Source organism: Periophthalmus magnuspinnatus, chromosome 17 (genome assembly GCF_009829125.3).
Source record: "Periophthalmus magnuspinnatus isolate fPerMag1 chromosome 17, fPerMag1.2.pri, whole genome shotgun sequence".
NCBI lineage: Eukaryota > Metazoa > Chordata > Actinopteri > Gobiiformes > Gobiidae > Periophthalmus > Periophthalmus magnuspinnatus.
The window spans coordinates 16,607,249-16,627,467 of record NC_047142.1 but is presented as its reverse complement, the minus strand read 5'-3'; the positions used below and the strand labels follow the sequence as shown (position 1 = coordinate 16,627,467).

At 39.0% G+C, this 20,219-nt stretch overlaps 1 protein-coding gene across 4 annotated transcripts in view; it reads left to right on the top strand.

Moving 5' to 3' along the window:
• ptprma (protein tyrosine phosphatase receptor type Ma) overlaps positions 1–20,219 on the top strand; it is a 337,914-nt gene that overhangs the window by 301,048 nt on the left and 16,647 nt on the right. For 2 of the 4 annotated variants that reach the window (XM_055228666.1, XM_055228668.1), the window contains 5 exons: positions 9,556–9,672; positions 10,445–10,599; positions 10,766–10,901; positions 19,106–19,255; positions 19,804–19,977. In XM_055228666.1, the coding sequence (XP_055084641.1) occupies positions 9,556–9,672; positions 10,445–10,599; positions 10,766–10,901; positions 19,106–19,255; positions 19,804–19,977 (732 nt within the window). Of the gene's footprint in view, positions 1–9,555; positions 9,673–10,444; positions 10,600–10,765; positions 10,902–14,833; positions 14,881–19,105; positions 19,256–19,803; positions 19,978–20,219 lie in introns of those variants that run through there. The other 2 variants (XM_055228667.1, XM_055228669.1) reach the window with 2 other exon arrangements.

The following is a 20,219-nucleotide window of genomic DNA, read 5'->3' as shown; positions in this document are numbered from 1 at the left end:
AACATTGTCAAAGTAGAGGTCTGTCTCACATCTTCAGGAAGACTGTGCCAGGTTTTAGCTGCATAAAACTGAAACGCTGATTCCCCATGTTTAGTCCTGATTCTGGACACCAGCAGGAGGCCAGTCCCTGAAGTCCTCAGAGTATGTACCATATACATTACATACTCTCTTTTTGCTGGGGGTCAGATCCTGCAGCTGACCAAGACCAGCTCAAGATCTGGAGACGGGATACAGAACACTAAATTTCCCATGGGGATAATAAAGTTAACATTAACCTTTTCAAGTTAACCCTCAGCCAATATGAGAGTCTCATTTTGCAGTAGACAAGCACGGGACTGGCTGGGTGTCCATTTTTTTTCTCAATCCTTGATACTAATTCCAACACAGCCATGACCAGGTTATAAATGACAAAAAACTAAATAAATAAAAAATTCTCCCTATTTTTTAATAGTAGTGATAGTTGGTAGATATTGAATTATAGTGTTAAGATAAGATATGCCTTTATTAGTCCCACAGTGGGGAAATTTCAGTATTGCACCGCACAGTTAAAGAACAGAAGGAAAATGGTACATGCAATAAAACAAGATAATAGATAAATAGTTTAAAATAATTTAAAAAATATACTTAAAAATAAACAAAAAATAGACTCTAATATAACATCTTCGTAAAGTGACTTAAGTATTGCACATAGGTATGGATGGATGACACATGTTCAGTGTTAACAGTGTTCATTGTACAGTCTGACAGCAGCAGGAAGGAAAGACCTGCCAAACCTCTCCTTCACACAGCGAGGGTGAATCAGTCTGTCACTGAAGCTGCTCTCCAGACAGAGCATCCTGCAGGGGGTGAGACTCATGGCCCAGCATAGAAATGACCTTAGTCAGGACCCTCCTGTCCCTCACCTCCTGCACTGAGTCCAGAAGACAGCCCAGGACGGAGCTGGACTTCTTGATGACCTTGTCCAGCTTCTTCCTCTCCCTCTCTGTGATGCTGCTGCTCCAGCAGACCACACTGTACAGGATGGCTGATGTTATAGAATGAATGTATAAAGTATCGCAGCATTGAAGAGATTATATTGATGAAACGCTGAATATGCAGTAATTTGTGGGGTTAAATCACGTCTATGGGGCATCAGCTGTTAACACATAACATAATTACCTTTTATTGTTATGAAAATGCTATATTTGCCAAAAAAAACCCTTTGCCCAGTCGCTCGCCCTCAACATGCATTTCGCTAATGAAACTACTGTACATCGTGTCAGGTTTGTGAAGTTGTAGCATATTGTGAGAGCTCAAATAGCGAGGGATAACATGGTAGAAAGCTCCAGAAAGCAGATTTTGCATAATACCTCCTCTTTAAAATTTTCACCTCTGCCCCCTCCGCTCCCCTTAAACCTGCGCCCACACCTTGATTCCGCTGATCCTCATTTTCACGGCTCTTCAATGTAGCCGATCTGATCATGATTCATGGCTCCATCTCCAGGTACCTCATTAGGCTGTTCCCCTACAGTAGCTCAGTATCAGGACGTCCCACCCCCCTCTCTCCCCTCTTTACCCCCTCTGCACCCCCCCCCTCACCCCTTCCCCCCACCTGCTCCGCTACAGTGCCATCCTCTTGAGAGACCCGGGACCCCCACACCGGCTGTTCTGTGCCCGCTCCAATGCCACCGATGCTGCTGGGATATGAGCTGAGGGGCTGTGCGGAGCTATGGGTTTCAGAATAGTTAGCTCTAAATAGTTCTCATGATTTAGTCCTCTTTAGTGCTAGCTGCAGTACAGGTTTAGTTGTACTTTATTTTGTGGTTAGTCTCTTGCGACATTGACTCTTTAGAGCTTTTAACCGTGTTATAGTTGTTTCGCTTTCTCATTAACCCTCTAAGTTGCATTTAGAGTGGTTCATGCATGTTTGAGTAATCTTTGCACTTACTTTGTTCTCCAATTTTATATTTTCTGTCATAAGCGTAGGATTAGACAGCGTTGCGTAGTCAGTAGTTGGTACAAATCAAAAAAATAATTAAATCTGCTACTCGTTAACGTGATGTGCAGCTATCCAGGAGGTGACGACAGCTGCGCGGCTCTTCGTTGCGATGATGTTTATGCCGACGTCTGCTCCCGTTAGGCACCGAAGTCTTCTAATGTCAGCGGACTTGATTCTTTCATTAAATTTTAGATCAATATTGCGATTTAAAATGTCCAAATTATGACATATTGATCCACGGGTGTCAAGGAATATAACTATACAGCAGACTGTTTAAATAACACAAAGTTACTCCTAATCTTTTTGCCCCTTCTCGGTTAAACCCTATAGAGAGCTGTGATGTCATGTGTAAATCTGCAGTGGGCACAGTTGGTTCCCTAAACCTGCTCCACCATATCACAGTGTGGCCCATCTGCTCATATACAGCCACTGATGAACTCTGGGAAATCCTGGCCCCCTCACGCAGGAGGGGGGCGGGGGGGGCGTGGTGCCGGGGGGTAGTCTTTTGATGTATTAGATATTTGGTTTGGATGTCCCACTGATGTTTGCAACAGACTGCTGTGAGTTGTTTTGAGTTTTTTATGGGCCGGGACGCATGTGTGGTAGTGTTTCCCATTTATTTTTATGAGAGGTACAACTTAAAAGAGATTATGATCTTGGTAGAAATGCTCTTTGTGAAATATGTGCTTGTAAAATTCATTTCAAACTGGATTTTTTTTGTTTTTTTTGTTTGTTTGTTTGACTAAATGCACCACTCACAGCAATCCTTGTATAGCCATAAGTTAATATTTAATAAAATAAAGAAGTTGTACAGTAAGAAGTCTCGATACTAAAAATTCTTGACTTGATTTGAACCTTGATTTTGATGCTGTTGTAACGTCTGACAGGAGGGATCAAAAAGACAGAACTCGGGGAAGGTTTAACAGTGTTTATTTACAGAAGTGAAGAGTGTAAAACGACGATAGATCAATCGGTGAGTTAGGAGCGGGGTGTTTGCCGTGGTCCAAGTGTAGAGCGAGAGTAGCAGAGTCTGAGACGGGACGGACAGTGGTGAGGAGTAAAAGTATCCAGTTTAGCAGAGTCAAAAAGCACATTAACTGAGCCAAGCAGGGAGTACTACAGAGATACGTGGACGATCTGGTGCCGAGTGTAAGGTCCCGGCTCCTCTTATCCTCCCCCTGGTGCAGCTGATTGTAGATTAGGTCCAGGTGTGTACGGAAGGAGCCAAGATCTAATACAGCTCAAGATCATTCTAAAGGTATTCAAGAAAGGTTAATTTCTGTCCTGTGAATATGACTTTTTTAGTATCGATACTTGTTCAAATGAGTATCTAGTTTTAATAGTATTGATCTGCTCCCGTTAGGCACCGAATTCTTCTAATGTCAGTGGATTTTTCGATACTTCTAACAGCACTGAGTCTGTCGGAAGCATTATTTAAAGTTCTAAATTATGAAAATCCAAAGCGAAGGTGCTCAAGAAGATGTTCATAGATGTTGATAGGCCAATGACAATATAAGAAGTAGTAATAATAAGTAATAATGTTTGTTTTTTTGTATTAATTGTGGAAAACTCCCGCATAACTCCCTTATATCCCGCACAAAGCTAGAAACAGCCCTGCCAAGCCTCACCCATTGTGAAAACCTATTTTGTCATTTGTCTTTTAACACAGTGGGATAAATGGCTTGTTTACAGTCACTGGGGCAACATCTGTGCGTGACATAATTTGGCCCAAAGCTAATTCTGCCCCAAACGAAGCGCCGGCCTCTCAGTGATCCAATAAGGTAATGGATTTTGTCTAATTCAATCAGACTGGAAGCGGACAGCAGATTTGAGATTGTCATCGGGAGTTTAGTCATCGCTGCACTGCAAAAATGAATATCTAGCCTTGGCTAACTGCACTTGAAATGATTTTAAATAGTTGATCACTTATTGCACTTTAAATATGTTAAGTGCAAGTTCATAAGCAGTGAAAAGCTGATCTGAGGGGGAACTGTCAGGAGCAGCGGGGACAAATCTCCAGATCTTAGCCATGAACTGTGGTAGATGTCAATCAAACCTGTTGCTAATTGTAGAAAAAGGCGCTTGTCTGTTAGCTATTCTGATTTTTGGACAGAATAGCTAAATAAAAAACGCCAGTGAGTGACGGGTGAGTTAAAATGAGCATTTTAAGGCCAGAATGTAGACCCTCACATAGAGTCAAGCAAGTGCCTCTTTAAAGAAGATGTACTGTGCTTGTGTCTGCTATATAGTTTTAATCTATGACACCTGTGGATTATTATGTTATAACTTGGATACATTGCAATATTGATCAAAATCAACTTAATAACAGAAGCAGGCCCACTGACAGCCGCGTTAGAAAACTGCAGTGCCCAATTGGAGCTGCCGTCACCGTAAACAACATCACCGCTTAAGAAAATAAGATTGGAGACTGAAGTACAGAGCATTGTGCGTGTGTACGTGTACCGGTGGCGGTGAAAACGGAGGTTGATCAGAGCAATGATGTCTTGAATATAAAGTATAACTGTAAAGATTACTCAAACATACATGAATCACGATAAATACAACTTTGAGAGGGTAAATGTGAACCCAGTTTGAGTATTCATTTTTTGCAGTGCACAGACCCCTTTGCCGTTACTGCCAAACCAGCCCAAATCCCATTCTTCTAATCACTGCACAAATGAAGATGAGACCGTGTCACAGGCTTTGCGGCTCTTATCCGACTGTATCATAGTGTGTCATAGCATCTCCGTCTCCATCAGCAGTGGCTCTGTGTTAGCGCTTTAATTGAACAGGAGGGGGAGGGGCCATCCGCGCTCTTATGATACCCAATACACGTAATGTCTCCACCGGGCTGCTTTAGATTTCCTCGGGGAAATCTCTTTTAAATAGCTTGGGTTTATTATTTCAGATCACCCGATTGTCATTATATCAACCCATTTTATGACTGTTTTTTATAATGATTGACTTTTTCATATTTTTTTTTTTTATATAATCGGTAATGCTAATTTTACTATGGGCATCTTCGTGTATTCGTTCTTATGTTGCCTGGCTACTTGCTATTATTACTCCTACTATTACTCATGCTCGTACTACTACCACCATGTCACTATACAACTATGACATGTATTTACTGTGTTATAAATACTCGCTACTTCTCATTACCTGAATACCTCATTTATAAGACAGGTTTATTTGTGTTCAGGGAAATCTTTTGAACATTTTGGGTTTATTAATGCAAAACACACTCTATATCATTATATCAACCCGTTTTATGACTAGGGATGGGACAATAAACAGTAATATCGTTTATCGTGATAAAAGGGTAGAGTTGATATAGCTGGAACAATATATTTTGGGACTCATTATTTATCGTGTGCACAAAAATGGGTTGATTTGGGGTATTTTTGCTGCAATAAGAGATTATATTGTTGAAATAATAGATTATAGCTGTACAAAATTGAATAAGTGACTTTTATGGCCGTTTATCGGTTCAATCTGCTAATCATTTGTTGCAGCATGGCTTTTAATGATAGTCTATATAAAAAATGTTTTACCCTGCTTTAGTGTTATAGAGTCAATTGGATTTAGTAGTTGAAATATTATCGTTTATTGTTGTATCTCTCTGGAGTGATGTAGCATTGTTCAAAATGGATTATCATGACAGGACTAACCAGAATGTGCGGAAAAAAGTTACTTCTCCATGGTAATCTCCTAGATCATTGGCCAGTTCAATTCAATTCAGTCTTAATAAGAACACATAATATCTCGTTCATAGTGTAACAAAAATTTTTGAAAATGCATTGCACGTTTTAATGTATAAAGACACAAACGCCAATGTCATGTTGTTGTCACTTATAACAAATTGCAATACTTAAAATTATTCCTATGCATAACATTTTTAAACTGCCAGCAACTTTGATAATTATGGTGGCATAATCGTTAATCACAATTATTTTGGCCATGAGAATTGTGATGCTACATTTCAGTTTCGTCCCATGTCCATTTATGACACTTTATGTATGGATCTGTGTATTTTATTGTACTGCAAATACTCACTACTTATTTGACTATGATAATTTCTGATGGTCTCCTCTAGGTAAGTTTGTTTGTCCTCAGGGAAATCTCTTTGAAGCACTTTGGGTGAATTATTTCATGTCATCCAATTGTCATTATATCACTGTTTTGATCATGTTTTTATTCTTTGAGATATAGATTTTAAGGTGCATTATCCAGAAATGCTAAATAATTATATTTTGACTGTTTTTATTCATTCATTATGTGCAAATCTGGATGTTTCACTATAAATATGACTGCAAATACATCCTTCTACTAGGCCCTGATATCTATACTGCTGTAATGAGTACGGCGGCCATAAACTGTACTCAAATAAGTACAAAGTAGTGGGTGACAGAATTTCTCAAATCAGAGTAAAATGTATTTAGGGAAACTCTGGTAAGAGTAATTGTCAGGACGTGACATCTGATTTATAATTTGAAGTGAATTTAATTGGAAAGGCAAATATTAGATGATATTTGGATGGATGAAAGATGATAAATCATATCTGAAGGAGCAGGGCAAGAAACACAAATGTTCAAATCATTTCATATTGTCAACATAAAACTTGTCACTTGTAGACTTTTACTCAGTGTGAGTACTGTTATTTCAATAAAAAAAAAAATAATAATAAAATTCAAGTAGGAGTAAAAGTACTGTCTGAAGACTACTCTCAGAAGTATAATTCCCTTTTGCGTCTTTTACTGTATTACTAAACACTCATTACTAAGCTGTGAAACTTAATGTTGTGTGTTCAGCAGGGTGCTTTTAGATTTCCTCCGGGTAATTATCTTGGTCTCATTATTTCATTTTCACTCAGTTGTCATATCAACACGTTTTGTTTTATATCCTTTTGCTCCATTTTTAAGATGGAGATATTTAAGGTGGATTCATTGACAATATTGATTTTTATTAAGCCTGTTTTTACCTTACTCGTCACACCCAGAAGTGAACAGAGAACATTTTTCACTCAAGAGTATAATTTTTTCAAAATATTACTCAAGTAGAAGCAGAAAGTAATGATCCAAGAAATTAAGTAAGAGTAAAAAAGTATTACTCAAATAAGAGAAACTTTAAACTTGAGTAATTGTTGGGATTGAGAAAAATACTCTGAAAAGTAGAATTTCTGAGGACTACACACTTCTCAATGTGTCAAAAAAAGTATAGAAAATCATACGCTAATCGATACTAACACTAGTATCGAAACAAGATACAGAGATTTGAGCAGGTATCGATACTAAAAAAAGGTCACATTCACAGGACGGAAATGAACCTTTCTTGAATAGTGTCTGTTCAATCCCTCAGTCGTTCAGGTATGACTCAGTTCTGGTCAGGTTGCTATTGGGCACTGCCTTATATCTATTTGAAGGGAGGAGCAACTACCTACAATGAAACATGTTTTAAAACAAGGAAAACAATAGTGCTACCCAGTATGCTGATAGTTGTGAGAGCACCCATTAGGGGCCTGACTCATTATGCAAAATATGACTCGGGCACAGTTCACACTTAGTAGACCTAACCAACAAACAAACTGTAAACAAACAAGTGTGTTAGTTTCAGTGTAGTTAAAGCTCCTCGTTTCAGATAGATATAAGGCAGTGTCCACCGGCGATCTGACCAGAACTGAAGAAGCGGCTTGGATGAGCAGCAAAACGTTTTCACTCAAATGTTTTCGTCCAGTTGACAGATTTAAATTTGCTTATACTTGTTCTGACTTGTTCTGATGCTGTACGATCGGGAGATTGTACAGCACTGTTTTTTCTAACATTTTCACGTTTTTAAGGCAGAGTAATTCGTCACCCCTCCTTACATATTTCCTCAGCCATGGTTTTCGCTTCCATCCACCTTAAGACTCATTCTCAGGTTATCGATGTGTGAATGAAAAAGCAATAATGTGCGAATGAGCTCTCCATCGATACCTGAGTTCTCCCATTTACAGCCGCTTCTTGACCGCGGGCCAAAACTAATATGAAGCAAATCTCATTTCGACTCGAAGAAAATGTGCAGAATGTGAAATATCAGGTGGCAAATGGGGGATAAAGTTATGTGACAATCCTCTTTATTGGAAAGAATGATCCCTTCCAGTGAAATGAGGTTTTGATGCCGCTGTTGGTGCAATATGTGTATATACATTCAAGATGGCAAGAACATATGCTGTGGGATTGAGTCAAATATCATGTTGTTAGCAATACCAAGGTCTCGTAGATGGAAGATGTAACTGTACTGATCTCACAAACGAGGTATTCACTTGTTATGACTGTTCTCAATGCACGAGGAAGCACAGGTAGCAAGAAACGTGCCTTAAAAAAATAAAATAGGTAGCTTTTCGTATACTTTCATATTTTTGAATCCTGCTCTCGATGTAAACTTCAGCGGTTGAGCAGTCAGACCCACAGGTTTGCGGCGCGATTCTAACTCCCACAGATGAATGATGTCGTTGTGTAATTGGGCAAGACACTTAATCCACTTCGCTCCCCAATGCCTGTGTGTGAATGGGTGAGACAGTGACAATTTACCAAAAAAGGTAAAATAATGTTTAACTGTGGCACATATGCCCCTTCATGCGGTACTTAGACAGCTCTTCAATTTGTGACTTTGCATTTAGAGTTTATTTGATCCACTTTTTTGTCCTCTTTTGGATAATTTCTTGTTTAGAAGTATAGCAGAAATAATCTAGTCCACTTTTAGACCTGGGTTGGCCCTAGATTAGACCTAGAGATTAGATTAGACCCTAGATTAGACCTGGAATAGTCCTGGTTTAGATCTGGTGGTACTCGGAAAGCCAAATCTTTTCTTTGGTGGTACTTAATGTGAAAGGTTTGAGAGCCACTAAGGTAAAATCTACAAACTTCAACTGAAAACAGAAATGATCAAAAATCATAGTGCCAAAACACATTTGGGTTGCATTTTTGTGATACTTGCTCTGCCAAAATTAATATTGCAATAAAATGTATATATAAAATATATCTTTTTATTTTATTTTATTTTTTTACTTAAAATAAAATAAAAATAGTGCAGTAGATTTAGTAGAGTTATATTTATTGTTTTTATTAGTAGATCATTTTGCTTGGCAGTTCAAATAATGCTCACACGTTACATTCAAAATAATGCAATGAGTGTCTTGCCCAAAGACACAACAACAGTATGCGCTTCCAACAATAGCTGCCATAAAAACATATTATTCAACATACATTTTTCCAGTAAACTTTTATTTTAGTTTGAACAGTAGTTATGGGTGATACCAGAGGGTTTTTTTTTGTTTTTGTTTTTTTTTTTTTTAAGGAATTCTATGGCAAGTATTATATTACGTTGACAATGATATACAAAATTGCACCTCAGTGTTGTCATCTTTGCCAAACTCAAGCTATTTAAAAATGGATTAAAAAGAACTGATACTTTTTGATACCTAAATCAGTATATTTATATTTGGTATTGATAAGCAGCAGTCATGTCAACAAAAATGTTTTACAATGCAAGCTGTTTTTATACACAGTTGTAATGTGCATGCTCTGCTGCCCCCACAGGTCAAGTGCTGCAAGTACTGGCCTGATGACACCGAGATCTACAGAGACATAAAGGTGACCCTGATCGAGACCGAGCTCCTGTCCGAGTATGTCATCCGCACCTTCGCCGTGGAGAAGGTAATGTCCCACACCACACTATGCTATAGCTAACACATATATTTAAGTCTGTGTCTTCAATAAACCAGGCAGAGGTCAAAGGTCACAGCAACAGGACAGCTAGAGTTTGTTAGATAAAAGAAAGAAGTTTCCATTTCGCTCACCAGATTTGCATGTGCACGTATTTAATGTGTCTCCACTTTGCCGTCCTTTACTATATGTGACCTTTTCTCGTTTAAGATTATTTTATTTCAGTATATACCTCTCTCTCCCCCTACATGTCTCTCTACCTCTCTGTACCTCTCTTTATATTTACTTTATGTGCATGTCTCTACACCCCTCCTTTCTCTACCTCCCTTTACATCCCTCTACCCCCTCAACCTCTACTTCTTTCTCTTTCGCTCATACATTCTACCTCTTTTGCTCTACCTTTCCCTCTCTTCCGCTCTGTCTATACATTTCCCTCTCTCTCTATTTCTCCCTCTTTCTCTCTGTGTCTCTGTCTGTCTGTCTGTCTCTCTCTCTCTCTGCCGCTCTCTCTGTCCATCTCTCTTGTCTCTCTCTCTCTCTCTCTTTCTGTTTGTCTGGCTCTCTCTCTCTCTCTATCTCTATCTATCTCTTCCTCTCTTTCTCTCTTTTTCTTTTTAAATCTACCTACCTTCCTGAGGAGTTGTATGTTTTGGGTACTTGGTATAGTCAGACTCCTCCGATCAGCTACATGTGATTTAAACATGTATGTTGTGTGCTGGCCCTTCTCTCCGTTCTGACCCTGGCTCCTGCTCGTTCTCCTCAGCGTGGGGCTCATGAGATCAGGGAAATCCGACAGTTCCACTTCACCGGCTGGCCTGACCATGGAGTGCCCTACCACGCCACAGGGCTGCTGGGCTTCATCCGGAGGGTCAAGGCTAAGACCCTGACCAACGCCGGGCCTATGGTGGTCCACTGCAGGTCTGGAGCATACGCTTATTCAGTTTTATTTATCACACATGTTCAATCATTCATTTGCTCAGGTGAGAGTGATGTTGAAAGTGCTGTACCTGATGTTTACTGTCTTAAAAAAGTCTTCATTAGCGCAATTCCGGATTTAAGACTTGTTGGTGTGTGTTTTTTTCAGTGCTGGAGCGGGGAGGACGGGTTGCTTCATCGTCATAGACATAATGCTGGACATGGCTGAGAGAGAAGGAGTGGTGGACATCTACAACTGTGTGCGAGAGCTACGGTCCAGAAGAGTCAACATGGTCCAGACCGAGGTACTGGGACTCGGGACTCTGGACCGGGATTAGGTCTGGGTTGAGTCCAGGTCTTCTTTACACTGCACATGACAGGTTTTCTTTTCTTTTTTTTTAAATTATCACTTGGTTTGGTGGGATAGTGCCTGTGGTAAATATTTATCACAGTTGTATATCAGTTACGTAGCACTTTGTGAAAAAAGGATGGCCAAAAATGATGCACAAGAGTACAAAGTAGTAGTCCAAGAAAATACTAATCAAGTAACAGTAACTTAAAGAGTAAACATCGGACCGTGACATCAGATTTATAATTTGAAGTTTATGTAATTTCAAAGACAAGTATAAAATAATTCACAAATTCTAAAGACCACAAAAAAAAAATATCTGAAGGAGCAGTGCAAGAAACACAGATGTTCAAATCATTTCATATTGTCAACATGAAGCTTTTGTCACTTGTTAACACTTGTGACACTTGGGAAGAGTACCACAAGTTTTACTCAAGAGTCCTGTTACTTCAATAAAATATTTCTCAAGTAGGAGTGCTAAAAAAGTGCTCTGAAAAGTGCAATGTCTTTAAAAAGTTACTGCCCACCTCTGTTGCTAGGTAACACCTATAGAATAACCTCCACATATAACATACATCTACTGCCCATGTTCAACCAGGAAGTACAATTATAAACTTCACCAAAATGTAAAAACTAGGCAGGATTTAAATAAATTCTTAAATATAATGATGTTAACTATGTGAAAAGTGAACCTAACCTGAGTCCAACCCGTCATATGCACTAAGTCTAGGCCCTTAGAGACTCTCAGTGATATAAGATTAGGCACGCTCCACAACAGCCTGTTGTGTCTGAAGTGGATTAAATGAGATCTTGCAGTGATTCTGAGCATAAGACGAGCTTTAGGAACGGCAAGAACAAACAGTGAAACAAAGGAAAATGCATGTATTTTTATTTGGCAAAAATGCATGAAGTAAAAGAACATCTTTATTTACATACAAATATAGTTCAGAAAATAGTATTGTAACTAATGAAGCTACAACGCAATTCTAATGTAAAATTATAGTTTTGAGAATACTTTTCTAGCAGTATACTTTTTCTCTTAATATTTTTATTGACGTAACTTATTTGAGCATACGTTTCGGTTATTCTTCCCATTGTGAGTCTACAAGTGAAAAAATGCTTTACAAAGACAATATGAAATTATTTGAACATTTGTGTTTTCTGCACTGCTCCATGATTTATGATTTATTTTGTGTAATTTTTGTGTCGGTCCTTTGAAAATGCCAAATTTTGTGCTTTTTTTTTACCTTCCCGATGGTTATTCTGTAAGTTACTTTTTTACCCTTTTTTACGCAATTTCTTGGAGCACTACTTTGTACTTCTACTAGAGTAATATTTTGAAGTAACATTACTCTTACTTGAGTAAAGTTTTTGGCTACTCTACCCACCTCTGTTCTTAAGAATATAAATAAGTTCTTCATAAGCTTATCAGTCAACTATTTTAACTCTGACAATTAGCACTCTTTAATTTTGAATAGTTGTCAGTTGTTCTTTGAGTTTACACTGGCCTTTTGGCTTCTCCACGCAATATATGTGATCAAACTTTTCTACTTTTTACAATATGGCCCCTAGTTGCTAAGAAACATGATTTTCTACCATAAAATAACTGTATGATATTATTATTCCTTAGTAGACAGGTGATGCCATTTTTACTTGTAAATAATACAGACACATGAACACTTCAGTTTACTTAGGTTAGTGTAGAGTAAAATTATGACCTTAACACTGACAATAGTTAAAGATTAGTGCTCCTATGTCAGTGGACAGGCGCTCTGTTCAATTAGTTTCAGAACTTGATACTCATTTGAGCAGGTATTGATACTAAAAACATCACATTCTCAGGGCAGAAATGAACCTTACCTGAATAGCTTTCGAATTATTTTGAGCTGTATCAGAACAAGTACCACATAGAAGTACATAGACTAGTATACACCCACTATGGAACCTACCTGGACGACTGAGGGATTACACAGATATAAGACCACATGGTAATATAAAAAAAAGTACTATTATTTAATGTGGAATATCACATTTTGTCGTATAAACTATACTTTTTATTATCATCGTGGTATCTGAATCACTATGTAATCTTAAGTCTATTCCTTCGAGATCAAGTTTGTAATTTTAGTATCATGACAATTAGTTTATTTTAAACCGTCTGCTGTAGTTCAAAGTATTTCCTCGCTTGCCTTATGCATTCTGACCATCCTAATTACTCACCACCATGAGTTTGTAAGTGCTTTTCACAGCCAGATAGATCAGATAGTTTATCAGTCACAGTAAAGCTCACAACAACTACCATGCTAATGTGCACGTCCTCATTATCGGACAATATAAACGCTTTATAAGTGAGTACAGACAGGACTCAGCGGCTGCTTACACCATATATCTGCACTGGAGCAGAATATATGCTTAAAAAGCAATGGGGTACAAGGCCTTCAAAGTTTTTTTTTTCTCCTTTTTAACAAATTGCACAGCTCATGTTAGACCTTATGAATCACCATTGTAGTTTAGAGTCCACTGATCATTATATTTATGCATACACTACCTAGTGGTTTTACTAGACAAGATTTAGCACCTCTTTACATATTTAATGATAATCCCTCTCACAGCACCCTCACCAAGGCACTCCCCCCTCACTCGCGCTCCATTTCCCCGGACACCGAGCATAAGTGCTAGGCAATAAAGCGCTTTTTAGAGGCTTGTAACCACCAGCGTTTAGCCCATATTGATAGCTACCTCACCCTCCTGTTTCATACCAACCGATGCGCGCGAGCTTTGGGGAGTTTTTTAGCGAGCGCTGACCATCTGGAGGTGTCCGTAGTTTCAGTGAACGCATCATTTCACCGTAATTCCCTTTAAATCACAGGCGTCATTGGGTTTAATGGGCAAACGCTTCACGGCTGAGGGTGAATGGGGATTTTCCTGTCAACCGGAGACCAAATGTTGTTCAGTCTGAGTCATTCGGCAGAAGTTCACTGACCTTCAATGCTGAATGTGTGTGACATGTAAGCACAGTGTGTTCCCTTAAAGGTTCAATGCCACCTTCCTCCCATCATCGCATTTGGAGGAAGCAGCTACAAACGAAGGCTGCACGACAGACATATGTTGGTTTCAGTGTATACAGTAATAAGCATTTCTTTGCGATTAGCCCTGTCACAGTAACGGATTTTGATGTGCGATGTTACTGAAGCAAATATGAAAAATACCCATCATAAGTATCGACCCACAAAGTATTGTTTTATCTATCATATATTGAATGATTAGTCAATATTGATAATTTGCTGTGACATCTCGGTGGTGGTGGTCTCACTACTATTCAGTAGTTACCAGGGTGAGAAACATATTCCACATATTCCCTGGATTGTGAAGTCATAGATAAAACCCTGTGCAGTTTTAAAATCAGTTTACAAATCATTGCCAGATTCCTTTTAAGCATTTCTGACATCAAAACGCACTCATTACTGCTGCGTGCTTACGTTAACATCCCCAGACATGTTCTTTATTATGCAGTTCATTTTCACTGTTGTAATTCACAATGTTGCCAGTAGATGGCAAGCTGCACCAGATCAGAGTATAGGGAGCACTGAGGCTGTGAAATATTACATTTTTTTTTAGACATTGTTTTAACTTTTAAATCATTAGACTCCAGAAGTACTCAGGACCATGTTTAAAGGCCAGTAACAATACAAGTAATGCATAATTTGTTCTTCTTCAGATCATATTTTATAAACTAGCAACGTCTATACTTACTGACAATACTAATTTAAACATCACCCCACCACCACCTCCTGACCGCCAAAGCCCTCCTTCCCACCAGTCCTGGGTCATCAGTTCAACATTGTGCGCTCTGTTTTACAAATGACAGCACATGTTTGTCTATCACAGCTTGACCTGTGCATCCAAACGCAACCCGGTCTGAAGTGACAGAGGGGTGTCAGGAGGAAATGTCACATCACAATGAATTTACATCAACCCCAGCCGCGTGTCACCGCGGCGACGCTCCCAGTAAGTGATGAGAGCAGGCTGCGAGGGCCCCATCCAACCAGCAGGGGGCCTTGGCACAGCGGGAGGGCGTACAGGGCGGATAAAGACGTCAATCTTCATCAGAGCGTAATTATGACAAGGCTAATGAGAAGGAGGCTAAAGCTACACTGTTTAGGAAGTGTGTCAACCCATAGACATTTACAGATGCAGAATTCTCAGTCTCTGCTCTTTGCTACAACTCGATCACTTGGCCAGACCATGATATCCAGAGTTATGTCAAATTGAACGCTCTTTCACACACAAATGAATGGTGAAGGCAATTGAACTATATAAAGTGCGTATTTCATGATATTTATGTCATGTATGTGGTTTCTTCACCACTAACATGTAAAAAAAAAAAGATGTGTCTGGTAAACATCAAGTGACCACAGAACAAGTTCAGAAATTTCAACTGAAAGATGTTTAGCTTTAGCTCAGATGCCTCTCCATGCTGATTCTGATCTAGAGGTCTATATGTATAAACCTACTGTTGTTTCCTTCAACAGATGGAAACAATTACTTTTGTTTTGTTGTTTGTTTGTTTTTTTTGTTTTTTTATCTGGTGTATCTGAAGCTTCAATTGTTGAATTTACAGTGTCCCGTAAAAAAAAAAAACTTAAAAAAAAACGTTTTACATGACAAAGAGAAAAAGTATTGCTTATGTTTAACGTCTTTGCAGCTAAGCTAACACTACTGCACACAGCATTTTTAATACTATACTGGCCTAGGTACATGTTAAAGTTGCACTATGTCATTTTTATCATGGGGACTGTTCCACAGTGTAACATTTAACATATTTATTTTTGTTTTCAATTTAAGGTGTTGCTAAAGAAATATATGTTTACGTGCTTATCACCATGGTGATGAAATAGTTTGTAATGCATTACTGTGGAATATTGTGATAATAATATGTCGACATGTAGGTGCCATCCACTAGAAAAGTTATAGTGTTCCTTTAACATAGCACTTTCCCAGAATAGACTTTTGACTTATCAACATTTTATCTTCTGCTTTGGTTGGCATAATCAGTTGGTATTTAGCATTTTAAGGGCATCTCATGTTTGCAAGGCCGAAACTCGTATGCATTAAAAAAAGATTCATCATTTTGGCCAGATTGGACCAAATAAGGTTAACAACACTGTATGTCAGAGGCATACTGTTGTTTACAATGCTATGGGGTGTACACTGTATTTTATTCAAATTAGATCAGCGAACATGCAAAAATATGTAATGTGACCTTTGAACATAGACAATAACAAATATTGTTGAGAGAAACATCCGGAGGCTAACGAATAATCACGCTAAGGTCACAGAAAGGTCACGGGTTCCTCTGAGCTCAAACCTTTGCGCTGCTGCTGACGAGATACAAGCTACACGCTAACTCAGGGGTCTAATGCAAAAACTGTGTGTGAATGTTGTTACTTCAAAATCATGGTAATAATCCACTCCTCAAAATGTATTATGCAGTAACCTATATGGGTGATCGTAGTGCATTTTTCTACATCTGAGCTGATGGGCTTGGTCATTAGTATGTAGATGCAGAATTGGCTTACTACCTACTACCTTTTTTTTTTGTTTGTTTGTTTTTTGTACTCTTCATGTGTAAAGAAAGTGAGAATAATTCCCTGAGTAGCAACTATGGATAGATCTTTTAGTTCTGTCTTATTGTGTTGATATGAATTCACTGAGCAACAATAAACTTGGAAATTCCAGTATTACCAACATACAAACAATGGTGAAGAAAAACAAATACCGTAAATTTCGGATTATAAGCCGCTACTTTTTTTCCACGCTTTGAACCCTGCGGCTTTTACAGCAGTGCGGCTTATATATGGAATTTTACTGGATAACGACCCCTGGGGGGCGCTCTCTAGCTGTAAACGTAAAAGTGAGACAGACGTGGGGAAAGATTCTGCTCTGAAGAATTCACTAGTTTTGATTTTGAACGATCATTTTGCGCATCATGAAATGGATATGATGCAGTTTTTAAGATAAAGAAACAGAAAGGAAACAGAGCAGGGGTCGGCCTTTAACACGCACGCAAAGAGCCATTTGGACCCACTTTCCACATAAAATAAAACACTGGGAGCCGCAAATACTTTTTGACATCTAAAATGAAGATAACACTGTATAATAACAATAATGTAACGGAATAATGTAGGTTTTACTTTCACGGACAAGCCTTCTACACGTGGCAGATAAATATGGCAAAAACAACTTAAGTGCATTAAAAAAATACAACTCACCAAACCGCTGCATCATGCATCGCGCTGATTATGTGATTATGTCTACTCTACTCCGCAGTTTCTTTAAAAAAACAACAACAAAAAAACTCGTAGCGTATCGTTTAATCCCAGGTGCTTATTCTCCATGTGCCAAAGCAGTTTTGAAGGTTTCATTGCCTTATTTGCTTTTCCCGTATGTTACGCAGAGCGGACTCTGTGCGTGAGTCACCTGTAGCGACAAACCCAGATTTTAAGTAGGCATTGTCTGTTAAATTTATCTTTCTTTTTCTTGGAGGTCGTAGTCTCTTCTTCTGGCTCCTCAGTTGTCCTTTTCCCCTTTGTTAAAAAGATCTCCAAAGACTTTTGTTTTGGCTCATTTTCACTCGCTTGTGGCTCTACTTTAATGCGTCGTGTCTGATGTGTTAAACGTGATACGTCACCGCGGAGACAAGAGCAGATAATATACTTGCTACTACATCAAATAGATTTCTGTGGCGATTTCCAGCAGGATTTTCATGATACATCTACGGACGAGCTTATTAGTGTGTCATTAGGGACGGGCCAAAGTTGCTCCTGACCCCTGTGCGCACAACGTCTCAAAATCAGGGCTCTTTACGCAGGACTGAGCTGTGTCTGTGTTAGTTCCCAAGCCACGCAGAGCCGCAGTATGAGGCGGAAAGAGGCGCATGCTGCTCCGGAGCCGCGAGTTGCCGACCCCTGAAATAGAGCCACTGCACGTAAGCTCGACATCAATGAATCCAACTTGGTCAATGTAAAAAGACGACAAAAGTTTTCAGAGGAAATAAAAGCAGATTTTCCGTGTTGGTGCAGCTTTATTTTCTAAACCTGCAGATGTGTTCATCCCGTGTTGTTGTCGTGTTGGTGCCAATTTTCAGGCACAGTTTAAAAAAAAGCGTGTCGGTGCACCGTCTTTCTGTGTAAATATCTCATGTTACAATATGAAAACCTGCGGCTTTTATTCAGGTGCGGCTTATATATGTACAAAATTGATTTTCTCTTCAAATTTAGCTGGTGCGGCTTATATCAAGGTGCGCTCTGTAGTCCGAAATTTACGGTACTCAGTAGACTGGGAAGGGGAGTAAGAAAATCGTTACATCCCAATAGTGTTGTCACAGTATGAAAATTTCAAACTCAATTTTGATCGTAAAGAATACACTTGACTCTTGATAGAGATGGAGCGTCACAAATATGTTACCAAGGAAATCCACTGTGTGTGTCAGTAGTGCAAATGCTCATAGAGATATATTAGCCAAAACAACGTTAAAAAGTAAACAAAAGCGACGTGGAATAAGCCAGTAAACTGTTGGGTCACTAGTGGTAAATACATGTATCACTCTATAGTGTCTGAAGACCTTTGAATGAATGCTAACATTAGCATTTGGCATCTTAAAATGTCTATTGGTTTAACAGTAGGCTAACTCAAAATTTTGTGTTGTGTGATGTCACAATCTCGAGCTCTATACCGATTTCAATAACATGATTAAAACAAAAAAAAAGATAACTGTACTGTGTTATATTTTTGTAATCCCTCAGTCATCCAGATATGTTCAATAGTGGTCCATGGGCGTTTATTCTAGTCTATGTGGTCTGAGTCTTAAGACCACATAGACAAGTGTAGATACTACTTTTAGTATCGATTAATATGCTGATGCTTTTGACAACCCTACTTCCAAATATTACTTATATCAGTATAGTAAAAGTATGACATGAGAAACCTACTCTTGATGCAACATTTCTTCATAAAGTAAAATCCCAAAACCACATTGACCAAATTACTGCTCACCTTGGATAACTTGTAACTTCTTATTCCACCATTATGTCAGCCCGTTGCATGTTTGTGGGTCAAAGTGTCCTGACAGATTCGCAATGAGGATGCTGTTGTTCGCAGGAGCAGTATGTCTTCATCCATGACGCCATCTTGGAGGCCTGTCTGTGCGGAGACACCACCATCCCGGCCAGTCAGCTCCGGTCTGTGTACTACGACATGAACCGCCTGGACCCCCAAACCAACTCTAGCCCCATCAAGGAGGAGTTCAGGGTAAGTGAGCCACAAAGGACAAAACTCAGGGTGCAATTAAAGCTCATTTATGCTCTATGTTCTGGACAGATGCACATGGAGGCTTCTGTTCATCTTCTGTAATGTTGTGTTTGTAATCTGGTCCGTCTCCTCAGAACATGTGGAATCTTAGCTGTACAGCTGGTTGCTGGGGACAGTAGTGAGCACAACTAAAACTAACTTTTTAAAACGCTTTATAATTAGATGACGACAGCACTGCTTATACAATATATCTGTATTGGAACAAAACAAGGGCAGTCCCTTTTAAGTTTGGCAGCAGTATCACATTGTAAATGACTGGAGGATTTTTGGCTTTCAGAAATTGTTGTTGAATTGACTAAAGGTATTGCTCTGGAAGAATATAATAAATATGAGAACAATTGTGAAACTTTACAAAGCTATTGCAAAAAATCGCTGCTCCAGAACTACAAAAGTTAGTTGGATGCTGTGGTCAGAAAGTCCCCAGAACTTTATCATATGGACATCCTGCTTTTTAATGGAGTTTGTGTATTTGCTGTTGTATTGTGCAGACACTGAACATGGTGACTCCCACACTGAGAGTGGAGGACTGCAGTATCGCCCTGTTGCCGAGGAACCATGAGAAGAACCGGTGTATGGACGTGCTTCCTCCGGACCGCTGTCTGCCCTTCCTCATCACCATCGACGGGGAGAGCTCCAACTACATCAACGCCGCACTCATGGATGTAAGTCTACTAACTATTGTGTAACATCAACAGTCTAGTAGAACAGTTTACTTATAATGTTCAGAGGTGGGTAGTACTCAGTTACATTTACTTGAGGAACTTTTTAAAGAAATTGTACTTTTTATAGTACTTTTTTGACAACATATTTTTATTCCTAGTTGAGTAATATTTTTATTGAAGTAACTGTACTCTTACCTGAGTAAAAGTTTTGGTGACTCTTTTCACTGAATAAATCTACAAGT